The 25,791-nt window shown below is 36.7% G+C and overlaps 1 protein-coding gene across 3 annotated transcripts in view; it reads right to left on the bottom strand.

Moving 5' to 3' along the window:
- The window catches only part of Cep135 (centrosomal protein 135), a 75,136-nt gene extending 54,019 nt beyond the window's left edge, over positions 1-21,117 (bottom strand). For 2 of the 3 annotated variants that reach the window (XM_027939148.3, XM_071614302.1), the window contains exons 1-9: positions 20,824-21,117; positions 16,506-16,663; positions 14,457-14,647; positions 13,387-13,554; positions 12,129-12,270; positions 9,802-9,886; positions 6,625-6,753; positions 5,217-5,432; positions 1,888-1,953 (exon numbers count right to left, since the gene is read on the bottom strand). In XM_027939148.3, coding sequence (XP_027794949.1) covers positions 1,888-1,953; positions 5,217-5,432; positions 6,625-6,753; positions 9,802-9,886; positions 12,129-12,270; positions 13,387-13,554; positions 14,457-14,647; positions 16,506-16,618 — 1,110 coding nt within the window. In that variant the 5' untranslated portion in view covers positions 16,619-16,663; positions 20,824-21,117. Of the gene's footprint in view, positions 1-1,887; positions 1,954-5,216; positions 5,433-6,624; positions 6,754-9,801; positions 9,887-12,128; positions 12,271-13,386; positions 13,555-14,456; positions 14,648-16,505; positions 16,664-20,424; positions 20,511-20,823 lie in introns of those variants that run through there. The other variant, XM_071614301.1, reaches the window with a different exon arrangement.
- Positions 21,118-25,791: the final 4,674 nt, after the last annotated feature.

Raw genomic sequence — 25,791 nt, 5'->3', positions numbered from 1 at the left:
TTTTTAAGGTTTTTGATTCTCATTTTCTTCAAACTGCTCTCTCTTTTTAAATTTTTTTGTTTGTTCTTTTTAGTTATACGTTACAGTAGAATGTATTTTGATATACATACGTGGAGTATAGCTTTCCATTTTAGTTGCTATATATGATGTGGTGTTACACTGGTCATGTATTCATATATGACATAGGAAAGTTATGTCTGATTCATTCTATTGTCTTTCCTTGTCCCATCCCCCTCCCTTCCTTTTATTCCCCTTTGTCTAATCCAGTGAACTCTATTCTGCCCCCTCCTCCACCAGTTTATTGTGAGTTAGCATCTGCATACAGAGAGAACATTCAGCCTTTGGGTTTTATGGAGACTGGCTTATTTTACTCAGCATAATAGTCTCCAGTTCCATCCATTTACCTGCAAATGCCATCATTTCATTCTTCTTTATGGCCGAATAATATTCCATTGTATATATGTACAACATTTTCTTTATCCATTGTCTGTTGATAGGCACCTAGATTGGCTCTATAGCTTAACTATTATAAATTGAACTGCTATATACATTGATGTGGCTATATCACTGTAGTATGCTGATTTAAGTCCTTTGGTATAGGCTAAGCAGTGGGATAACTGGGACAAATGGTGGTTCCATTCCAAGTTTTTCAGAAATTTCCATACCGCTTTCAAGACGGGTTGCACCAATTTTGAGTGCTTTTTAATAATAGCAAATACAACAAGTAATTATCAACTTCTGATTTAATATTAGTGAACTGATAGGTCATAGTCGTTTCAAAGAATGTAAAATTCCTAACAGGTTTTCAAATTTGAATTTTACTTATAAACATATAAAAGATTAAAGAGTTCTAAAAATATAAAATTGTAGTATATCTATACAGAATATTATTCAGCTATAAAAGGAAGGAAGTACTACCATATGCTACAACATGCATAAGCCTTGAAAACATTATGTTGACAGGTGCAGTGACACACAAATGTAATCTCAGCAACTCAGCAGGAGGATTTCAAGTTCAAGGTCAGCCTCATCAACTTAGACCCTGTCTCAAAATTAAGAAAATAAAAAGGGCTTAAGATATAAATATAAAATTTTTTAAAAGTGGTTCAGTAGTGGAATGACCCTGGGTTCAACCTATAGTACCACCACCACCACCAAAAAAAAAAAAAACAAAAACAACAACAACAACAAAAAAAAACATTATGCTAAGTGAAAGAAGCCATATACTGTAAGGTTCCATATATATCAAATAGTCAGAATGGACAAATCTATACAAATTAAAAGTACATGAGAGCGGTTGTGATGAGAAGGGAATGAAGAGTGACTACTAATGGGTGCTGGGGCTATAGCTCAGTGGCAGCGCTTGCCTAGTACGTGTGAGGCTCTGGGTTCAATCCTTAGCTCCACATAAAAATACACAAAATAAAGGCATTCTGTTCATATACAACTATAAAAAAAGTTTTAAAAAAACTGTTCTAGGATTATATAGTAGTGATAGTTGCACAGCTTTGTGACTATTCTAACCACTGAATTGTATACTTAAAAAAAATTAATATTGTGCACAGGCGCATGCCTGTAATTCCAGTGGCTTGGGAGGCTGAGACAGGAGGATCTTGAGTTCAAAGCCAGCCTCAGCAAAAAGTGAGGCGCTAAGAAACTCAGTAAGACCCTGTCCCTAAATAAAATACAAAATAGGGCTGAGGATGTGGCTGAGGATGTGGCTCAGTGCTTGAATGCCTCTGAGTTCAATCCCTAGTATCCCCCAACCCCGAAAAAGAATATTGTGATATTTAAATTATATCTCAATAAAATATATATATTATATAAAATAAAACACAAAACTTTTCTTTCTGAAAATGCTGGCAATTCAATATGACATTAACTTACCAGTTGAAGTTTTGCCATTGTTTCCTCAAGATTCCGCATTTCAGAGAGGTTTCTTTTAATCTCTTTCTAGGAATAAAAGTCTGTTAGGTAAACACTTAAAAGTCTAAGAATACTTATTACTAAGTCATAATGCAATAAGATCAAGTAATTTTTCTAGTGGTTCATGTGTTCCCCTTCACTAGTAAGATCTGAGGCTTTCACTCATTTTCAACAAAGAAGATTCTCTTTAATATTGTGGTGTCCTGAATGCTTACAGGGACCTATTTATAACATCCGAAAGAAAAGGACCACTTGAAAATCTTTTTTTCTTCTTTCATTTTTTCAGTTGTAGATGGACACAATATCTTTACCTGTCCCTTTCTATGTGGTGCTGAGGATTGAATCCAGTACCTCACGCATGTGAGGCAAGTACTATACCAGTGACCTACAGCCCCAGCCTCCCAAATCTTTTTTTCCTGTACATTTATTTGTAGGACTTCCTTGGACCCTGGGTTTAGAACATGTCCTATGGTACTATCATTTCCTATTCTATTTGTTTTCTCTTCACATGCTTTTACCAATTTGGTTCCTCTGCTTTGCAACTGAAGAGCAGAATGCCAAGATTAAAATATTATGACCCAATATGAATCTTTTATTGAACCAAGCTATCATTTCTGAAGCATTGTCAATGGGCTATGAGAAACCATGTTTGTATATTGTGTGCAGAAACACAAGATGCAAAAGGAGGTAGAAAAAGAGAGGGATGAGATATTATAGTATTGCAATGGAACTAAAGTCACAAAAGCAGAACAAAGTATAACAATAATGCACTAATAAAAACATTTTTTTAAAAATATAATTTTTTTAAAAAGGATTTTTAAAAAGCAGCAGCAAAACCAAAACTGTACTAATAATGTCCTTCTTTTTGCAAGAGGTTTTGTCAGTTGCAGTGGCACATGCCTGTAATCCCATAAAGTTGGGAGGCCAAGGCAGGAAGATCCCAAGTTCAGGACAGCCTGAGCAATTTAAAAGAGACCCTGTCTCAAAATATATAAAGAGCTGGGGGTGTAGCACTGGTAAAGTGCTTGAATAGCATATGTGAGGTACTAGGTTCAACACTTGTAACCACAGAGGGGAAGAAAAGGAAAAATAAAATGGCTTTGGCTATCTGGGGTCTATTGAGATCTGTATAAATTTTATTCTTTTTCTGAAAAAAATGCCATTGAAATTTTTGATAGGAATTGCACTGGATCTATAGATGGCTTTGGACAGTTTAAGAATATTAAGTCTTCCAATCCATGAATAATGTCTTTCAATTTATCTGTAACTTCTTTAAATTTTCAGCAGTTTTGTAGTTTTCAAGTGCTGAATTTTTCACTTTGTTGGTTAAATTCCTAAAATTCCATTCTTTTTGATGCTATAGTAACATTTCTTAATTTCCTTTTTTGATTTCTTATTAGTGTATAAAATCATATCTTGTTTTGTTTTGTAACTTATAACCTTATTAAATTTATTATCTTTCATGTGTATGGAATCTAAAGATCTAAAGATTATATTATCTGTAAATAGAGATTATTTTATTCTTTCTTTGCAATTTACATGCCTTTTATTTCTTTTTCTTACCATATTGCTCTGGCTAGGACTTTCAGTACTATGTTGAACAGAAGGGATGAAAGTATGTATCGTAGACTTGTTTGTTATTTTAAAGAAAGTTTTCAGTCTTTCAACACAGAGTTTGATGTTTATTGTGGACTGTTCATAAATGGTTTTTATTTATTTATTTTTTTAAAATATTTATTTATTTAGTTAGTTTTTCGTGGACACAACATCTTTGTTTGTATGTGGTGCTGAGGATCGAACCCAGGCTGCACGCATGCCAGGCGAGCGCGCTACCACTTGAGCCACATCCCCAGCCCATAAATGGTTTTTATTATATTGAGGGAGTTTTCTTTCCAGTACATTAATTAGTGGAGGTTACATTGTATAAAATCAGTTCAGTGATATAGAGCAGTATGGTCTTCAATTATATTCCTGGCAAAAAGAGTTCCCAAGTATTATGTAAAACTCTGGTATGTACACAGTTTTAAGGATTTAATAGTTGGATACTTAATTTGCACATACAGTGCTTCTTAAAAATGAATACCTAAGAACTTGCTTTCAGCCTCAGTATCATGTAAGTTATCCATTTCTACTTTCCCTTTCACACTCTTCCAAAGAAAGGCTTATACTTCATTTATGTCACAATGGCACACTGCTTCGGGATATTAAAAAACAAAACAAAACAAAACAACTTTAGGAATACCAGATAAAAAGATTAATTAGAAGGTCTTGGGGAGGTCACTCAGTGGCAGAATACTTGCCTAGCAAGTACAAGGCCCTGAGTTCAGCATTACTCCCTCTATCAAAAACGAGCTGAAATGCTGAAATGTTGGGATTAGCTAAAAGCTTTAAATAAGACATATTGTCTCTCTCATTATATTTCATTAATAGATGGATTTCCAATAAACTTAATTTTATCTTTTTTAAAATTTATCAACACTTGTGGTATTATGATCACGTTTACCCCCAATTATTAACATTTTTCTGAGGAAAATGTTAACAGTTTGAACTTTATAGTTATAGGAAATTTTTTTAAATAAAAAATTTTAATTTGAATACTTTTTATTCCAAACAGGTATAATAGTGAATATAAAAAGATATTTAAGGGCTTGAGGTTGTGGCTCAGTGGTAGAGCTCTTGCCTGGCATGTGTGAGGCACTGGGTTTGATCCTCAGCACCAAGTAAAAATAAATAAATAAAATAAAGGTATTATCTCCATCTACGACTAAAAAAAATTTTTTTAAGCTATTTAAGCATAAAATGTTAAAATAAAATTTTGTGAAAATTTCAAGCAGAAAGGGTCATTTAGATTTCATTGGCTATATCTAAAATCAGACTGGAAATTTCATGCTTTGCATCTATTTTAATTTAAAAATGTAAAAAGTGAGCTATCAACTTTGAAATGCACAATGTCATACAGTTTTAAAAGACACCTTTAAATGATTCTTGAACAAAAAAATGACAACATAAACTTCAGAAGAATCTCTCCCACTGCAGATAAAAGACAGATAGAAATCTTAAAGGAAAACAGGACAGAGTTTAGTGGTCTATCCCAAGACTAGAATATGCTTCAGAAAAACTCCCAACAGGCCAGAATAAATGCAATCATTTAGTGGGTATAAACAAAACTTAAGAAAATCTTAAATACAAAACAAAAATGAAAAACACAACAAAATAAACAACCTGGATAGGGACATCACTGTGTTCTAGGAGACTACAATAATACTTTCACAACCTAAATACATCATTACCTTTGCTTCCCCAAGTTCTTTATCAGCAGTCTCAAGTACTTCTTCTTTATGTCTTTCCAACTGCTGTGCTAACTGGTCTATTTCAGTTAATTCTTGGCAGAGTTTTTCATTTTTGTTACTTAAATTAACAACTTCAGTCGTCACTGTTTCCTTGGTTTTCATAAGCTCTTGAATATGCTTCTCCAGGTCTTTATTAGCTTGCTGAAGAAAGTCAACCTAAATTGAATTTGTAATTCATAAGGCATATGAATTGGGTAATTATGCTGAATACTGAACTTTCAAAATAATATTTCAAAAAGTTATATTTTAAATTAAAACCACAGCTATTTTATATTTATAAACTTAAATACTATTTTATTTGTAAAACTGACAATGTTTAATGAAAAAATATATATCCATTGGCTTTATTTTCATGCACAGAAGAAAAGGATAAGTAAGAAATTTGTGTGAATTTTCTTCCAACACAGAGTTCTAAAAGCATGACAAGAATATCACAATGATATTAGAATGTGCTGTCCAATATGGAGGCCTCTAGCATCTATCTTCATGTGGCTACTGAGCATTTGAAGTGTTGCTAGTCCAAACTGAGATGCACTATAAATATAAAATATACACGATTTCCAAATCCTGGTTTAAAAAAAAATGTAAAAAACATTAAAAGGTGAATAAGATTTTGGGTATAATGGTAAATATATCAGTATAATTAAAATTTTGGTTTTTACCTTATAAAATCTGACTACTAGAAAATTTTAAATTGTATATTTGGCTCTTATCATATTTCAATTAGACAGCACTGTTCTAGAGCTACTGATGATATTTCTTACTTATTTTATTCTAGTTACAGCTCAGGCAGCTCTGACACACCTAAACTTCTAAAGTTCATGTGCCATGCCTTATGGAACTCTCTTGCTCTTCCACCCTTCAGTCAAATGCATAGCCTAAGTCGATAAAAGGTATAAATTTAATTTACATATATTAAAATCATCTTTTTTACATTATAAAAGGTATACAGTCAAAAATTTTTTAAAAATAAAAACGCCATCTGCTAGAATAATCCATTACACAAAGATAAGTTTTGTTAGTATATTTTAGTATATTCTTTCAGTATTTTCCCTTTCCAAATACATAGATTTTTTTAAAAGCAAACTGAAAATCAGACTTTGCCTGAAGTTCATTTTTAAAAAAATGTTTAACATTATGATATATCTTAATTCCTACATCATTAAATATTCCATAACAAGGTTTTTCAATAACTGCAATGTATTTCTTGATACTTTGGTTCTATCAATTTTTTTTCCTACTGTAAATAATACTTCAGTGAACAACCTTATTACTTTTACAAACCCACAGACCATTAAAAACAGTTAGAATTTCATATACTTACTGAAATGATCATAAGAGCCATTACCTGAATATTTAAATGAGCAATAAGCTTTTCATTGGTTTTATTTCTATTCTCCAGAGACAGGACATCAGGGGAGCGACCACCATCCAAAGTACCTGACAGTCTTTCTATTTCTCGTTCTCTTAGCTCAATCTGAAGACAGAAAGTCATACCATCATTTAAAAAAATCTAATTGTGGACCATATGAAAATTTTAAATTGCATATTTGGCTCTTATCATATTTCAATTAGACAGCACTGTTCTAGAGCTACTGATGATTTTTCTTACTTATTCTATTCTGGTTACAGCTTAGGCAGCTCTGACACACCTAAATTTCTAAAGTTCATGTGAACATTTATTAGGACATGTTCAACAATGCATATGAAATAAATATTCATACCTGTAACCACACATAAAATGCACACATGTAGAGCAAAAATAAGTAGAAAATGCCAATATAGTCAGGTACAGTGACATACGCCAATAACTTCAGTGAGTTGGGAAGCTGAGGCAGGAGACTCACAAGTCTGAGGACAGTCTTAACAACTTAGCAAGATCCTGTCTATAAAAACTGAAAAGAGCTGGGGGTGTAGCTCAGTGTTAGAGCACCTCTGGGTTCAATCGAAAGAAAAAGAGAGAGAGAGACACACACACACACACAAGGAAGGAAGGAAGGAAGGAAGGAAGGAAGGAAGGAAGGAAGGAAGGAAGGAAGGAAAAAAAAGAGAAAAAGAGGAGAGAGAGAGAGAGTAAGGAAGGAAGGAAGGAAGGAAGGAAGGGCCAACATAGTTTTCATAATTATTTTCATTGATTAGATTCTTCCTAATTAATTTTTGGATTTTTCCACCTCCTCTAAGATTAATCAATGCTCATATAAAAAGAAACTTGGTAACAGATTATATTCATGTTCAAATACAAGAACTGAGACCAGTGCCCCATGGAATAAATGTAGTATGAGTGAATGGAATAAATGTGGAATAAATAAATGAAAAAACACTCAGAATACTGAGTTGCTCTGAATCTCAGTATTTAAAAAGGACAATAGAAAACATAGACATAATAAAAATATGACTATTATTAACTATGAATTGTCACTAATTCACCCGCCAAAATTTGGAAAAAATACACATACTTCCAAGCTTTGGTTTTATTTTCTAAAGAAAAATAAAAACAAAATATTCAACATTTAATTCAATAAATAATTACTGAGCACAGAACTAGGCAAGCAAAGATATATGAAACATGGTCTCTGATTTTCAGGAACACATAGCTTTATAGGGAAAACCAGCAAGTAAACCAATAATTGCTATATAGCATAGCAATGAATGAATAAAGGAAAAAGGCATATAACACCAAAGTAATTAAGGGAATTAAGTAATTTATTCTGCAATGGTTAGTTTATTGGGGAAATTAGCAAATACCTTATCAAATAAATATGTCCGAAGATTATAAATAATGTTATAAAGAAAAGATGAGTGTTCCAGGCAATAAAATAAAAGCATAAAACAACATGGTATTTTTGAGGTAGGAGAAATGGCTCAGTATGACTGGATTATAATCTACAGTGGAACTTGTGGCTGGAGATGAGTCCAAAGAATTAAACTTTAACAGAAAGAATAACCCCCTACTCACTGTCTTTGTGTGTGTGTGTGTGTGTGTGTGTGTGTGTGTGTGGTACTGGGAACTGAACCCAGGGACACTATACCACAGTGAGCTATAACCCCAACCCCTTTTATTTATTTTTAATCTTGAAACATGGTCTTGCTAAATTACCCAGGTAGTCTTGATCTTGCAATACTCCTGCCTTAGTCTCCTGAGCAGCTGAGGTTACAGGAATGCACTACCACTCCCAGATATACCTATTAAGTCTTTCAAAAGCTGAAATATAAATATTGCTAATTTTACATAAGTCCTGTGCATTACCTGATTGTGCCACTGGTGCTCCAATATTGCTAATTTTAGAGGTAAAAAATAGGAGGTTAAGACAAGCTGATATCACAAGGAGGGCAGTAAATTTGGGAAAGAGCTCAAGAACAGAAAAATGGGTGTAGAAGACTGAACCCAGGGACTTAGACATGCTAAGTATGCATTCTACAACTGAGTTACACCTCTTGCCCCACAAAATTTGAAATGTGTGCTGAGTAAAACAAAATACACTCAAGCAAAAAGAATAGTAATAACTAATAACATATTGGCTCAACTAAGATCAATAACTATAATAAATGGTGGTTTTAATTAGAATGATCAAGCAATTTTCTCTGACTACCTCAGTCACCTCACAGAGATGGTATAGACTGCTCAGTTTATGTTCATAAAGTACCTGGATAAAAATGTGATGAAAGTGTGATGTGAACTAAAAAATACCAACAATATTCAACTCATGTGCACATTTGATATTTTTAACATCTCTTCATAAAATAAAGATCTTTTGTTAATGGTAGCATGATTTCCTTTAACTCTATTTTTAATCCAAGTAATCTTCAAAGTACTTTACAAACTTAACAGTTATACCAAAATATAAGTTATATCTATAATTGTATGTGCAAATCGCTTTTCTCCACAACTGTAACTATTGCAGAAAATGAAAAACCCATTATCCAAATTTAAACTTCAGGAAGCATATTAAGAAAGCTAAGTTTTAATTTGGCCAAAGGATCAATAGATGTGACAAAGCTTGACATGGTTATGATTTAACTCTGCATCTATTCATTCCTCTGCTTCTTGAGTAAACTGCTTTATGAAGTACTAATGCTTGTAAAGAAAACACAAAAAAATGAAGGAATACAGAAGAGTTATCTCTAAAGAGATTTACATTCAAAATGACAATATCTGTGAGAAGTAAAAAATCATAAAAATGCAATTATCAAACACAGTACACTTCAATAAAATCCCTCCTGATGGAGGAAGTACTGTGATTATAAAATTCTATTTGAGGAGACAGATGTTTCACCTAAGAGAAAAAGAAACAAACCAAATCAAAATAAAAGATGATTATTCACCTCAAAGAATAACAAGGAAATGGACCAGGTGCTTTAAAGCCATCTAAGTCATTTCAGCTATTAATTATATTAAAACAAACTAATGGAAAAGATAAAGACTATATAAAAATTCAGTATCAGTAATATCAAATATAACTGAATTCTAGTTATGATCACAGAATATTCATTTCAATCCCAAATATGTAAGTAATGAAAATCCTACCTGCTTGCTGTAATCTTTTATGCCATTTTCCATCATTGCTAACTTTTCTTGTAGATGGTGGACTTCCTGCTGAAGCTCTTGAATCCTGAAACATATTTGTAACTAATGTCAATATACGTACACTTTTGTTAAGAAAAGACAAAATAACAAGATATTAAAACAGAGGGGGCTCTTTTAAAAAGTTCTGTACTCTGCTTCTCAGTGAGGGATAAAGTGCCAAAGGGTCCCAAAGTCTCAACATAATATAGTATATCATCTTTGAGGGTTTTGTAAGAATAGATTTTAAGAATCTGTAAATAACTGGAAATCTAGATATATTATGCAATAAAACTCCTCACTACTGCATTTTGATCCTTAGGACAACTATTTATTCTTAGATTCAGAAAACGAAGAGTCTGGTTCAAAATTCTCAACATCATTAATTGAGATAAGAGACTAAAATGTGTTTTATGACCCTAAGTGTGTATTGTCTAATGAACTGCTCTGCAATATTGGGAGAAGGAAAATACTGAGAAAACTGCAATTTTACAAATGACTATACAGCAAAATATCTACTCTTTCTTAACTTATAAATTCTAACTGAATCAAGATTTTGTCCAACATACCTGAATTCTACAAATACCTAAATGTATTTATATTACCTCAACATGATATAACCAACTTTTGTATTTGAAAGAAAAAGATTGAAGCAGGTCTGCTTTGAGAGAGATTTTCCATGAGGTAGATTAAGTGAGGTTGGATATAGCCGGACCCTACACCCAAACTTTCTTACTAATCTAATTCAGGAGAAGACTATATATACAAATGCATACATACATACAAATGCATGAATGACTGGATACAAACAAAATGTGTGTGTAAAAACTAAAGTGAACATGCTATCAAAGAGATTCATATCACCTATACAATCCAAATAATTCTTTAAATAATACTAACACATTGTCTGAGAAGTCTTAGATTACAACAGAAGAACAAAACACAAAGTATTTCACAGTTAAAGTAACTATGTATGCACAGTTGGGCAGGATGGCTCACGCTTGCAATTTCAGCTATTCAGGAAGTTGAGGCAGGAGGATTGCACATCCAAGGTGATCTTGGGTGACTTAGCAAGACCCTATCTTGAAAAGAAATAAAAGGGGTTGGGGATATAACTCAAAAGCATAGCACTTGCCTAGCATGTGCAAGGTCTTGGATTTGAAACCCATATGCGGGGGTGGAGGTGTGGAGGACGGGGGTGGTGAGTACATAATATTATATGAGAATAACCAAGTAAAGAGATCCTAATCAGTATCTCAACCAATGCTCTTTTCAAAATTATTATATTAAGATTAATACACTAGAAAAACTTCCCCAAAAATCTCTACATAAAATACAAAATAAAGTTATCTGAGTTATCTGCACTATTGCCATTAGTGTATCCCATAGTTTGAAATGTTTCTCCAGTTATCACCATAGTGTAAAGTTACCAGTGCTGTTTGCTTTCTCCTTTGAACCCCTTATAATTTTCTTATAACATTTCATGCATTTCCTCTTGTCCCATCTCCACTACTGACTTCAAGCTTCTCAAAAGCAGTAGCAGTACTTCATTTGTCTGTACATCCTCAAAACACTTAACACAGTGCCTTGCCCAGGAGGCTTAACACATTTTTTTTTAATGTTATTATGTTTCTTAGACCTTTATTTATTTATTTTTTTAAATGTAGTTCTGAGGATCAAACCCAGTGACTCACACATGCTAGGCAAGTGCTCTACCACTGAGCTAAAACCCCAGCTCCACTTAATGCATTTTCAATTAAAAGAAATTTATATGATTCCACTTTAAAAGAATACAAACACAGAGCCAGAGAAATCATAAGAATTTCAAATCCAGTCATAAATCTATCCAATTGGCATTTGATATAAATGTGAATAAAGATTCCCGTAAAAGACAACTTAGAGATTAAACTAATGTGTAAGCAACTCTATTGAAACAGGTTCTTGTTAACACAAAATTATTTCAAAGCATGTATAGACAGAAACCCCAGATTCATGATCTATTTGAAATCAAAGTTCCAAAACAAGCAAAAACATTTTACTTTTATTCAGAAAGTATTCATTGAGTGCCTGTGCAAAGTTCTGTGCTAGTTACAGGGGATACAACAGTTAACAAGACAAGTCTTCCTACCAAGAAACTTACAGTTAACCCAGTGATCAATAAAGCCAACAAAAAGTTATTATTATTATTGTTTTGGGTGCTGGGGATTGAATCCAGGGCTTTGCCCATGCTAAGCACTCATGCTACCATTAAGCTTCACCCTCAGCCCCCAACAGAGAATAATTTAATGCACCTATTATCAGCCACTTCCAGGAGGTCTGCAATGTAAGGGTCATCTGGCTGTGGAACTGGATAACCACTAACTTCAGAAGGAGGAACCGGTTCATCTATTTGCATACGCTGGCGCCTGAAAGCAATGCTTCTTTTCTTGCCACCTAAAAAATAAAACCCAAATGAGTGTCTTAAAAATTAAGGGGAAACAAAATAAAACACCATCTAAGAATTAAATACTTCAGCTGGGCATGGTGGTGCACACCTGTAATCCCAGCAGCTCAGGAGGCTGAGGCAGGAGGATTGCGAGTTCAAAGCCAGCCTTAGCAACAGAGGTGATAAGCAACTCAGTGAGACCCTGTCTCTAAATAAAATACAAAAAAGGGTTGGGGATGTGGCTCAGTGGTTGAGTGCCCCTGAGTTCAATCCCTGGCACACCTCGCCCCATTAAATATTCCAAGATAGCTTCTGTTATAAAGTTTATCTAATTCTTATTACCTTTGTGTTGTTGTTGTTAATAGAAATTGAACCCAGAAGCCCTCTACCACTGGACTATATCCCCAGACCCTTTTATTCCTCTTCATTTTTTGAGACAAGGTCTCACTAAATTTCTGTGGCTGGCCTCCAACTTGGAATCCTGTCTCAGTCTCTCAAATCAACAGGATTACAGGCATTTGCTACCATGCCAGGCTCACGTTACATATTGATCAAATGTTTTATGCCTTATATGTGAACACCCACCCTGCTCGTTAAACAATGTATTCCTAAAACCTCAGCAAGACATGGATGTAAAACTAATTTTATATGCCTGCATGTTTGGCATATACACCCAGATTTAATTTGTTTCTCAGCCAGATGGGGATTAGCCTTTGGCAAAATTTAAAACTCAGTGTGTCCTGTAGTGTTTGCTATTATGAAATCAAGAAATCATCAGGAATAGAAAACTGCCATATGAGGGGCTTAAGGCAGTGAGAACTAAGATACACATACTGATTAAGTAATATCAAAAGAGCAGGTAACAGAATTTTTAAACAGAAAAATTAGAATATGATGGGAAATCACCTATAACATAAAGTCATGCTATAACCTGAATTAGTAGAAAATATTTTCAAAATTATTAACAGATAGATCCATCTTGTCTCGGTCTAAAGCACATGAATAATTTACTTTTTAAGCATTTGGCCCAGATCAGAACTGATTCTCATGAAGATCAAACATAAACCACACTTTTTCTTCATTAGAATTCTAACAAATTTTGTTTGGGGAAGGAATAAGCTTACCCGGAGTTTGTACTACAGCATGCAAATTCTTTTCTTGAAGTTGCTGAATTTTTTCATTCTTAGCTTTGCTTTCTTTCTCCAAAAGTCTGAGTTTATGAACATATTGGTTATTTAGAAATTTCAGATCAGCGGTTTCACGTGCACACTTTTTCAAAGTAGTTTTCAACTCTTAAAATGAAAAAGATTCGAAGACTATTTTAAAGATCAAAAAATCCACTGTCCTTCCATTTCATAAGACACAATAAGACAAATCAATTTAAAAAGCTTCACCCAAATCTTGTAAAAATTTTGTAGCCTATCACTCTTTCTACCATTGAATAAAACAAATAACTCACTAAACACAAAAAGAAATTACACTTTTCTACTGCTGAAGATGCCTAATGTATACAATGGTTTTTGACCTACTAAATTGAGTAAGAAGCAAAAAATTATTAATTCATGCCCGGTATTAGGACTTTCTACCAAATGTAAGAATTATAATAAGATAACCATATAATTACATTCTGCCTAGTACCTTTAAATCATCCTGTTCTATCTACTTCCCAGATCAAAAACTACTAGACAAAGCAATCCATGGTTTTCACCTTACTTTACTATAAAAAGGGAAAAACAAAAATTGTTTCAAGAGCATGTCCTCATTTCTAGCATTTTAATTCTAAAACTTTAATCCACATATAATACAGCTATAAATACACATTTATTTTCCTTCTCAGGAACTCTTCAATATACCCTATTGTATTTAAGGAGCTGTTAGTAAGACTACTCTCTTTTCTAACCAACCAGTTTTAAAATTAGAGTTTAGCCTTTTCAACACATAAAACTGAAAGGGCAAAACCATTATTTTAAAATATTATCAAGCAGAATACAACAGACACTAGTATGGCAATATGTAAATCAATGGATGTGTAACTGATGTGATTCTGCAATCTGTATATGGGGTAAAAATGGGAGCTCATAACCCACTTGAATCAAATTGTGAAATATGATATATCAAGAACTATGTAATGTTTTGAACAGCCAACAATAAAAAAAAATAAAATAAAATAAAATATTATCAAATTTTCACTTACCTTTAATGTGTTGGTCTGAGTACTCTCTCTGTTTCATTAATTCCAGGTATAATTCATTATTTTCCCTACTCAATCTTGCATTTTCAAGTTTATAGGGTTCCAATACAAAATCAAAATTGGCACTTTCCTTTTCAGCTTTCACAGTAGATAATTTTGATTGTCGAAGGCTTTCTGTTGTATGAACTAAGTCACTAAAATTAAGGAACAGAACCCATAAATATAAGAAACATTTCATTAATCTTCTAATAACTTGAAATATATTTCTAAAAAGGCTTGAATGTATGTATATCTTAATGTTAAATTATATCAAACTTCAAAAAAGAAGCTGAGCATAGAGGATGTGTCTATAATCCTAGCAACTTTGGGACAATTTAGCAAGACCCTGTCTTAAAATATTTTTCTTAAAAAGGGCTGGGTATGCAGTTCAGTGGTAGAGAGCTTAAATGCAAAGCCCTTTCAATATCTCAAAAAAATGGATTAATTTAAAAGGTAGAAAAGAACACTTATCTTTTTTTTCAAGGTATAAGGATGTCCTCAAAATTTCTCAAAATAATTTATAAGTTATGAAATATATACACATTGAATCATCTTTGAATCTCCCCCCTTGCTTATCTCCTTCAAGTCTGTGGAATCTGTGATTTGTTTTCACTGAGCAAGTATTTATTGATTGTTTGCTGTCTGTTAAACACCAGGAACACAACAAATAAGAATTAGTTCCTTATTTCTGAGAACTCTCAGACCAGCGGAAAATCCACCCAGTAAATATTTATTGAGGAAGAAACATAAAAAAGTCCTCACACCTGTGAAGCTTTCATTCTACAGAGTCTGTCAAAAAGACATACTAGTATATTACAAGCTCAACAAATATTTTGGTGCCTATATGTTCAACCTGATACAGGGGTGACAAAATCAGTCTTTGGTTTCATGAAAGTGGCATTCTAAATGAAGGTAAAAACAAATTTGCAATAATGCACAGTTAAGATAACATGTAACCTAAGTAAAAGAGACCTATGGGAGGGCTGGGGTTGTGGCTTGGTGGTAGAACACTCGCCTAGCACACATGAGGCACTGGGTTCGATCCTCAGCACCACATAAAATATTGAGTGTACCTACAACTAAAAAACAAAGAGACCTTTGGGATACTTAAACTTAAAAGCTAAGCAGGCAAGGAACAGAGAGGAGAAAAGATGTTCCTAGGCAGGTGAACAGTATACAGAAAGACCAAGGGTAAGAGATTAAGTTTGGGGAGATTCAAGTGATTCAACACAGGGAGACGAAGTTGTGGAAAAAGCAGGGATTAGATCATGAAAGGTTGGGAGGTCATGTGAAAGGCCACAAAATATCTTTAATCCATTCTTTTCACCATCATTATTGGTAGTCCTACCTTAAAATCCTTCCCTGTTCCAGTCCAAAACCATTCTAATATAGCTCTTGTAGAAAGAGGTTTGGGGGGAATCCTTTTAATGAAGGTAAGAACCTTTCAGTTAAGGTAAGATGTAATAGTAATGACCACATATTAGAGAACATAATAACAACTTATTAGAGAACCTTAATTAAAATAATAGTAATTTTAAAGATCAGTGAAATAGACATAGAACTTAAGAAAGAGAAAGTTAGGCTAGGAATATAGTTTGCTTAGTACATGTAGAGGCTCTGGATTCAGTCCCAGCACTGAAAAGGACAAGACAGAGAGAGAGAAGGAAAGAAAGGGAAGTATCTCCAAGAATATAAAAAACTATTCACAAAAAAAATCCTCAGTAATATGACTCTCAACAGTAATAGGATGAGTGGTGACCCCTACACTTTGCAGTGTGGAGGCCCTGCACTGAGAACAGACAAATTAGGACATAAGGAAGAACAGATGATTTAAGCACTTTTCAAAAAGTCTTTGCTAGGTGCAATGGCACACGCCTATTACCCCAGCAGCTGGGGTGGCTGAGGCAGGAGATCTCAAGCTCAAAGCCAGCCTCAGCAACTTGGCAGGACCCTAAGTAACTTAGAAGTAGATTCAGGATCACATATGCTTAGAACTGTATTTTTTATCTTTACCTGAAAAGTTTTTCCACCAATGGTAAACACTCCAATGTCAGAGTCTGGCGGTATCCCAACTGATCCAATCTTTTTCTAATATTAATATACTTTCTTTCTGCAGTTGTAGTCATCTTGTCTTCCAAAACCAGTTTTATTCACTTCTAAAAGTTAAAGTTCTAAAAACAAAAGAATGAAATGTCATTATACTGTTACAGCTACTGTTGTCATTTCACAATAAGAAGATTCAATCTGGCATGACAGTGCACGCCTATAACCCTAGTTACTTTGGAGGCTGGGCCAGAAGGATTGAAAATTCCAGGCCAGACTCCAGAGTTTAGGGAGACTCCGTCCAAAAAGTAAAACAGCTGAGATAAGTTCAGTGGTAGAGTGCCTGCCCAGCATGCCCAGGGTTCAATTCCCAGTACTGCAGGAAGAAAAGGAAAAAGAAAAGAAAAAGCTGAGAACAGTGGCACCCATCTGGAATCCCAGAGACTCAATCCCAGTGACTGGGAAGGCTGAGGCAGGAGGGTTTCAAGTTCAAGGCAAGGTGAGCAACTTAGGGAGACCATGTCTCAAATAAAAAGGGGTTGGGATGTAGCTCAGTGGTAGAGTGCTCCTGAATTCAATACAACAACAAAATTTAATATGAAACAATTATTTTTCTGTTTCTCTTCAGACAGGCAGTCTTCTGGGACATTCAGATTGACTTAAATTCAACACATGATCTCATCCATGTAGCTGCATTAAAACATGAATCTCTCCATAAACATAAATATCAAAACTAAAACAATAAAGATTCTAAAAGAAAACAAAAAAGATTTTTCAGAGCCTGAGGTAGGCAAAGAATTTTTAGAAGAAACTCTTAAGAGCACTAAACAAAAGAAAAACTTCATCAAAATTAAAAACATCTGGGGCTGGGGATGTGGCTCAAGTGGTAGCGCACTCGCCTGGCATGCGTGCGGCCCGGGTTCGATCCTCAGCACCACATACAAACAGAGATGTTGTGTCCGCCGAAAACTAAAAAATAAATATTAAAAAATTCTCTCTCTCTCTTAAAAAAAAGAATAATAGAAGCTTAATATTTTAAAAAAATTAAAAACATCTGCTCATCAAAATATTCTATTAAGGAAAAAGGAAAACCAAAGAGCACTAGAAAATATTCACAATATCTGAGACATATATGGAATGTAAAATGAACTCTTATAACTCAACAATAAGATAAACAGCTCAGTAAGAAAATTTATTTGGGCTAAAACTAAAATTTCATTGTGCTAAAGATTTGAATGAGCACTTTGAAAAAGATATCTAAAGAGGAATATCATATGAAAAGGTACTTAACATTAGTCATCAGGGAAATAAAAATTAAAAACATAATGAGGTTCAACTTTTTGTTATTTTTTAGTTGTAGTTGGACACAATACCTTTATTTTATTTATTTTTATGTGATGCTGAGAATTGAACCCAGGGTGAGCGCTCTCCCGCTAAGCCACAACCCCAGCCCATGAGGTGCAATTTTTACCCATATTAGCAATAGCTAAAATTAAAAGAATGGACAATAAGCCAGGTACGGTGGCACACCTGTAATCCTAGCGGCTCAGGAGGCTGAGGCAGGAGGATCACAAGTTGAAAGCCAGCCTCAGCAACGGCGAGGTGCTAACTAACTCAGTGAGACCCTGTCTCTCTAAATAAAATACAAAAAATGGCTGGGGATGTGATTCAGTGTCTGAGTGTCCGAGTTCAATCCCAGTACCAAAAAAAAAAAAAAAAATGGACAATATCCAATGTTAGCAAAGATTTGAAGCAAGAAAAAGCCTCACACACTGCTGACAGGAGTAAAAAAAATCACCTTGGAAAACAGCATGCCAGTTTCTTATAAAGGTATACTTCTAGCTATAACCAGGTAATTCTTCTCCTAGGTATTTACATTAAAAAAAAAAAATAGCAAACATCCACAAAGACTACAAGAAAATTGAAAAATGAATATAATAACAGTTTTATTTATAATAGCCCCAAACTGGAAAAACAGCTAAACATTCATCAACAGTTGAAGAAACAAACTATGATATCTTTATACAATGTAATATTTCTGTTTCAGGGATAAAATGAAGGAATTACTGATACACATCCACTATATGGATGATTTTCAAAATTCCTGGAACTGAGCTGGACAAGATGGTGTATGCCTATAAACCCAGTGGTTTGGGAGGCTCTCAAATTCAAAGGGGTGGGGGCAGCGCTGGGGTTGTATTGTAGCTCAGCAGTAGAGCCTTGTCTAATATGTGAGGCACTGGTTCAGTTCTCAGCACCACATAAAAATAAATAAAATAAAGGTCCATCAACAACAACAAAAAGCCAAGCCTCAGCAACAGTGAGGTGCTAAGCAACTCAGTGAAACCCTGTCTCTAAATAATATACAAAATAGGGCTGGGGATGTGGCTTAGTGGCCAAGTGCCCCTGGTTTCAATCTCCCAGTAGCCCCCCCACCCCCGCCAAAAAAAAAAGTTTATTTTGAACAGAAAAAGCCAAATACATTAAGTCCAAAAACAGGTAAAATTAAACTATAGGGATAGAAATTTCAGCAGTTGCCCAGGGAGGTGACTGGAAAGATTAAGAACTTTCTCAGGTGATAAAAATACTGTTGAGTGGAGTAAGTGGTTACACAGGTGTATAGATTTATGGAAGCTTTTCAAATGTACAAGTAAGGGCTGGGTACACTGTACTTGGGTTCAATCCTCAGTGTATGTATTGATGGCTGAGTATATAAATTTCATTTCAACTTTCATTTCTTTCTTTATTTTTTGTACCAGGGTTTGAACCACTGAGCCACATCCCCAGCCCTTGAAATGGTCTTGCTAAGTAAGTTAGGCCTCAATACTAAGCTGTTGAGGCTAGCTTTGAACTTAAGATCCTCCTGCCTCAGCTTCCTGGGATTTTTAGGCGCATGCCACCACCCGGGCTCAATTTCTTCTTAATGACACACACATAAGTACCTCTGTACACGTTTTTATATTGGTCTTCCAATCTGCCCTAAAATGGAGTTATCCAAAGTTCCTTTCTTTAGAAACTTGGCTTTTTTTCTAAATTTTGCCAGCTAAATGTAGTCAAAATATTCACATTTCTAAACCAAACAAAAATTTTGTTTTACATCTATGTTGTTATTCACAATTTGTAAAATGTGGACGCATGTGAATACATGTAAAATTTGATCCTCAAAACAATCCTGTGAGAAATAAATGCCCAATAGTTGTCCTTCAAGATGAAGAAAGGCTCAAGAAAGTAACTGTTTCCCAAACCATGGGCCCACAAAGTAGGTAAACAGTCTCTGGATGCTAGGTCCCCTGAGTCCTGTCTAGCACTTTGGTTTCTGTATTTTCAAATCCCTTCTAAATTACTACCTCTCCTTTGTTACTCCTTTCTATAAATCTCTCGTGGCACTTGCTAGCGTCATCTCTGAGAGCTTTGCAATGCATTTTGTAGGTTCCTTCCACAGAGAGGGACTTAACTGATTGATGCAGGAGGGTGTTTTCTGGAACGTCCTGAACACATCAGAAATAAACCTGACAAAACCAGGCGGCTACCACACAAGCATTTCCCCCAACTCTGGCTGCCCAGAAATAATTCCTCTTTACACCCTGCTTCGGGGAGAAGAATAAGAGGGAATGAGAATAAAACATATATATTTTAAAAATCATGCCCGAGGCCACAAGTCAGATTCCCATCCTCCCAAGAAGGGCAAGGGCTGTGGTCGTCCCATAGATCCCGCCTAAAAACATAAAGTTTCTGGCAAAACATCAAAGGGTGACTTGGGGGAACCCACACGCAGACACGCCCAGAGCATCATCTGCTAACCCTGGTGGGGCTTCATATTTTCACACTTGTGTATGAAGAAACAATCCCGCCCAACAAAAGCGGCCACAGAACCCGTGCACCGAGGTACCTCGGAGTCACCCGCTACTGAACTCGAGGGGAGACCGGGTGTTTTCCAAGGCGCTGGGCACGGGCGCTCGGGGGCGCTGTTTTCACCAACTGCATGTCGGCTTCCTACCCTGGGAGGGCTTTGTAATTTAAATCTACCCATCTACCAAGCCCGCCCACACGGCCTACGCCGACGCCCCGCGGCGGGCTGGGTCAAGCTCCCGGCCGAGCTCGGGTTTGCAGCTTGGCCCTCGGGTGCGGACGGTGCCCGCGCCCCTCCCGCCCAACCCGGGCCCACGTCCTCCCAACCGCGCGGCCTCTGGCGGCGTCCAGGCCCGGCCCGCGGGGACGACCCGGAAGGCGACGACTAAAGCGCCGCCGCCGGCCCCGCCCGGCCCTCCGCCCCCGAGGCCCGCCTCACCCTCAGCTCCGGCCTCCGCGTCCTCCACCTGCGGCCGCATCTCCTTCTGCACTCGTCTCCCTCGCTGGCTCCTTCCGCTCGGGCCACCGGCTCCAGCGTTAGAGCAGTTTGAAAATGGCGCGGAGAGACGGTCGAGGCCCTCACGGAGGAGGCGCCACGGTTGCCCAGGTAACGGGAGCGGCGGGCGGGCGCGCGCGCCCGGTGGCGATGGCGGCGCTGGACCCCGGTGCCCGGAAACGCAACGGCCCGGACGGCGCGGGCCACGGCGCCCCCTAGCGGACGGCGCCCGCGCAGGCCAACCCCGACTTCCGCTGGGCCCGAGTTGACGTTCTCCCGTCTGCGGATTGGGCGCCTGGGCACCGGGTGAAAACGCACCCAGTCGTGGTCCCTGCATGGGATTAGCCTTGCTCTGCGAAATGAACGCCTACTCACGCAACCCCCAGCAGAAATCATCATGTCTTCGCAACTTCGACCACCACCCTGTACAATTAATTGCCCAAACACATCCCCCTAAGACTGTGTGGACCCACGGAATGGAATGCAACCACCCAAACATCACTGTCTGTCTCTTCCTACCGCCCCCGACTGAGAATTCATTAAGCCAAGGATAATTTTATCCTCAGCTACTTTTCCCTAGCACCTACCACAATAAACATTTGTAAGTGGAATTAAATTCAAATAAACTGCTTCAAGAGAACCTGCTCAAAGACGGAAAACACGTGGGCAAATCCTAGAAGTCCATTTCCCTCTGAAAACTTTAGATGATCAGACAGGAGCTCCATTCTTTCTTGCTTATTCCTTCCTCTCCCTTCCAAGTAGGCCTTCGCTCTGAAAATGTACTTAGTCTATCATACAGCTGCACTATGAGTTGTGGATAGCTGTGTACCCATTCATATATTGTTTTAATGTTTCCATTTTGTGTGCCTCATCTGTTTTTCACATGCTTCAATGAGCTATTTTATGGAATTTCTACGAGGCAATGAGTTGAAAAGTCCTGACTTTTTTTGTGGGGTGGAGGTACTGGGGATTGAACTCAGGGGCACTCAACACTGAGCCACATCCCCAGACCTATTTTGTATTTTATTTAAAGACAGGGTCTGCTGAGTTGCTTAGTGCCTGGCTTTTGCTGAGGCTGGCTTTGAACTCCCAATGGTCCTGTATCAGCCTCCCCAGCAGCTGGGATTACAGGTGTTGGCCAACGCACAGGGCCTGTGGATAACTTTTGTACAACATTTTGCACATCTGCGATTAAACACATTTGAGGGTGCATAGCCAAGACAAATCATTGTTTTTCATTCCAGACACATACTAATTAGTAAGTGTAAAAGACAACTCAATAAAGAAATGCAAAAAGGTGATTGGGACAGACATCTCCAAGCAATAGGGAAGAAGAGAGTCAGACTCACTGCTGTCTTCCAAGGCCTGAGGTTAAGATCCCTGTCACACAAAGGAGTTGGGGTGGTACATGAGGGGGAGCTTATGACTCAATGATGATAGAAACTAATCCAAGTGATTGCAAACATGCATGCAGGCAAGACTTTGGGGGCTTCACTGGAAGGGAGACAGCAGTGATGGAGAGGGAGAGCAGACTACTTCCTGAACAAAGGGAGATGCAAGCATTTTGAGGTTGGGGTTAGAAATAAAGTCTGGTAATTTTCCATTGGCCAGGGCCACAGTTTCAAAAGATGTTTCTTCTTGCATGAGACTTGGACCACTGAGTGGTAATAGTCAACTTATCCCAGGAACTGCTGAGTTACTACTGTTGGAGCTGGCACCATCGTCCTGTGCATACATTCTGGTTTTGTGGCTCCTTCTAGACCTTGTGATAGAACTGAAGGACACTGGTTGCTTGGTTGTTATCACTGCTGAGAAAGCACAAGCTCCAACAGACAATCAACACATCTACATACACAGCTGAGTAGAGTCTGACCCCAAAGTTAAGGCAGCAAAAAGGACTGAGAAGCCAGGTGCAGTGGCACAGTGACTCAGGAGGCTGAGGAAGGAGGATCACAAGTTCAAAGCCAGCCTCAGCAACTTGGCAAGGCCCTGTCTCAAAATAATAAATAAATAAATAAGGGCTGGGAATATGGTTCAGTGGTTAAGTGCCCCTAGGTTCAATCCCTGGTACAAAAAAAAAAAAAAAAAAAAAAAAGTGACAGAAATAATATGAATACAGAAATGTCATCCCAGTCACTAATTAGCCCAGTTACTACCTTCTTTGAACTTGCAAACCATGATGCCAAAATAACAAAGAAATCTAATGCTAGTAAAGATAGCTGACACAAGAAACAATCAAAACACTAATTCTCCAGAGGAAATAAGACTGATGAAACATTTAAATGAATATGTTTAAAATTATCTAGATGAAGCTTTCTCAACCTCAGCATTCCTGACATTTTGTGCTGGAAAACTGTTGAGCAGAGCCTGTCCTGCACATTGTAGAATGTTTAGCAGCATTCCTGGTTTCCACCACTGGATGTGAGCAGCAGCTTCCAAGGTCGTTTTGACAACCAAAAATGTCTCCAGATATTGCCAAATGTCCCTTGTGAGGCAAAAATCACCCCTAATTGAGAACCATTGGTCTGGGTGAATGAAGGAATAACTGCCATGAAAAAGAAGAATTATTTGATGAAGCAAGAGCAGATGGGTATGCAAAGGAACCAAACAGAAACTTGGATTTTAAAAATATAGTCATCCACTGCTACATTGATGTTTATATCAGCTCAATTCACAATCGTTAAACTATGGAACTAGCCTCGGTGCCTTTCAACAGATGAATGGATAAATAAAATGTGGTATATATACACAATGGAATATTACTCAGTCATAAAGAGAAATGAAATGATGGAATTTGCTGGTAAATGGATGGAACTAGAGACTATCATGCTAAGTAAAATAAGCCAATCCCAAAAAACCAAAAGCCAAATGTTCTGTCTGTTATGTAGATGCTCATTCACAATAAGCCAGTGGAAAGAATAGAAGTACTTTGGATTAGACAAAGGGGAATGAAGGGAAGGGAGGGGAATGGGAATAGGAAAGACAGTAGAATGAATGAACACTACTTTCCTATGTTTACATATGATTACAGGACCAGTGTAACTCCACATCATGTACAACCAGAAGAATGGGAAGTTGTATTCCATGTATGTATAATATGTCAAAATACATTCTACTGTCATGTATAATCAAAAAGAACAAACAAAAAAATATCATTAAAAAATATAAAAAGTCACCAAAAAATTTAAAGAATCATTATCTGGAATAGACTGTAGATTAGACACAGTTAAAAGAATTAGACAATTACCTGGATCCCAGTGCAGACAAAGAAATAAACTATATTTATAAAGCTATTAAGAAATATAGAAAAAAATTTTAAAAAAGATTACAATCAAACAACAAAATAAGAAATATTTCAAGAGATTCCAAGAAGGCTCTAGAAAGAGTGGCAGGTGTGGTAGGCAGAATGGCCTCCCAAAGATGTCCACACTCTACTTTGTGGAACCTGTGAATGTTATGTCATGTAAGAGGGACATTGCAGATGTAAAGGCTTTGTCAGGCACAGTAGAACATGCCTGTAATCACAGATCCTCAGGCAGCTGAGGCAGGAAGATTGCCAGGCTGGGCAACTTAGGGAGAACTGTCTTAAAATAAAAGCAAAAAGACTAGGGCTATAGCTCAGTGGTAGAGTGCACTTGCGTTCCATCTCCAGTACTGAAAAAAAAAAAAAAATCAAAGGCCTTTAAATAGGGGAATTTTCCTGGATTGTGCAGGGTGGACTCAATGTATTCACATGAGTCCTTAAAAGCAGAGAAGTGTGAGGAGGGTTTGAGGAGAAGGATGTAATGAGCTGACTTGCTGGCTTAAAAATGAAAAGAGCAAGTGCTGAGAGAGACCCTAGTTAGCAGCCAGACTCTAGCTGAACCTCATCCTTGCACCTTGGGGAACTGAATTCTTACGGCACCCTGAATGAACTTAGAAGCAGAATCTACCCCAGATTCTCTTATTGTGGATAAGAGTACAGGCTGGCTCTTGATTTAGACAGCAGAGGCCACCTAGATTTCTGACCTACATAAAATTGTTTTGTTTTCATCTACAAATTTATGGTGACTCATTACAATAACAGTAGAAAATTAATACTGCAGAAAAGCAATGCTATAAGAGATGACAACTAAGCATTTTCCAGATTGAATCAAGGCACAAATCTTCAATCAATGTGCATCATTATAACTAAATTGGTGAAATGTATCTAGTAGCTTCAGCCCCCTCCCTCCTTTACCTGCTAAAGTGACAGTAAAGGGATTTGTAAGGTACTTTTTAAAAAGATAGTAGGACAAAAAGAATGACTGAGGAGAAAATTGCATAGCAAACTATGAGATAGTATCCTAAGAAGTGAGATCATAAAGCCCACCTGAAAGACAGGTATCACATATTATCAAATGTATGTGTTAAAGTCAAGAATCTCATTATGAGTGACTAGATGCTCACTTTCCAAAAGGCACAGGGAAATTGTGGCCTACTGAATAAACAGCAGTATTCCATCTCAATGGCACAGGAGCACAAAGTAAAAACATGGGCAAAACTGCCCAAATCATTCAGATTGTGTAAATTCTTTTCTTCTCATTTCTGGTTTCTTAAATGAGGCCATTTTGATGAACTTATGTAAGTAAATGTTTGTGTGATGGAACTTCAATATACATTGTTATGGATTGAATTGTGTTCTCAAAATTCGTATTTAAAAATGTTAACTCCCAGTGTCTAAAAATGTGGCCTTGTTTAGAAATGGGGTCACTGGAGATTTAATTATTTAAGATGAGGTCATTCTAAAGTAGGTTGGGCCAATAAGCCAGTCCAACTGGTGTCCTTATGAAAAGAACACCATGGGAAAAAAGAGACCCGTGCAGAGGCAAGACAGTATGAGGACACAGAGAATACGTCTGCGAGGGATGCCAAAGGTTGCCAGCAAACCAC

The sequence above is a fragment of the Marmota flaviventris genome, chromosome 7 (assembly GCF_047511675.1).
Source record: "Marmota flaviventris isolate mMarFla1 chromosome 7, mMarFla1.hap1, whole genome shotgun sequence".
NCBI classification, from domain to species: Eukaryota; Metazoa; Chordata; class Mammalia; order Rodentia; family Sciuridae; genus Marmota; species Marmota flaviventris.
This window is presented reverse-complemented; position numbering and strand designations above follow the sequence as displayed.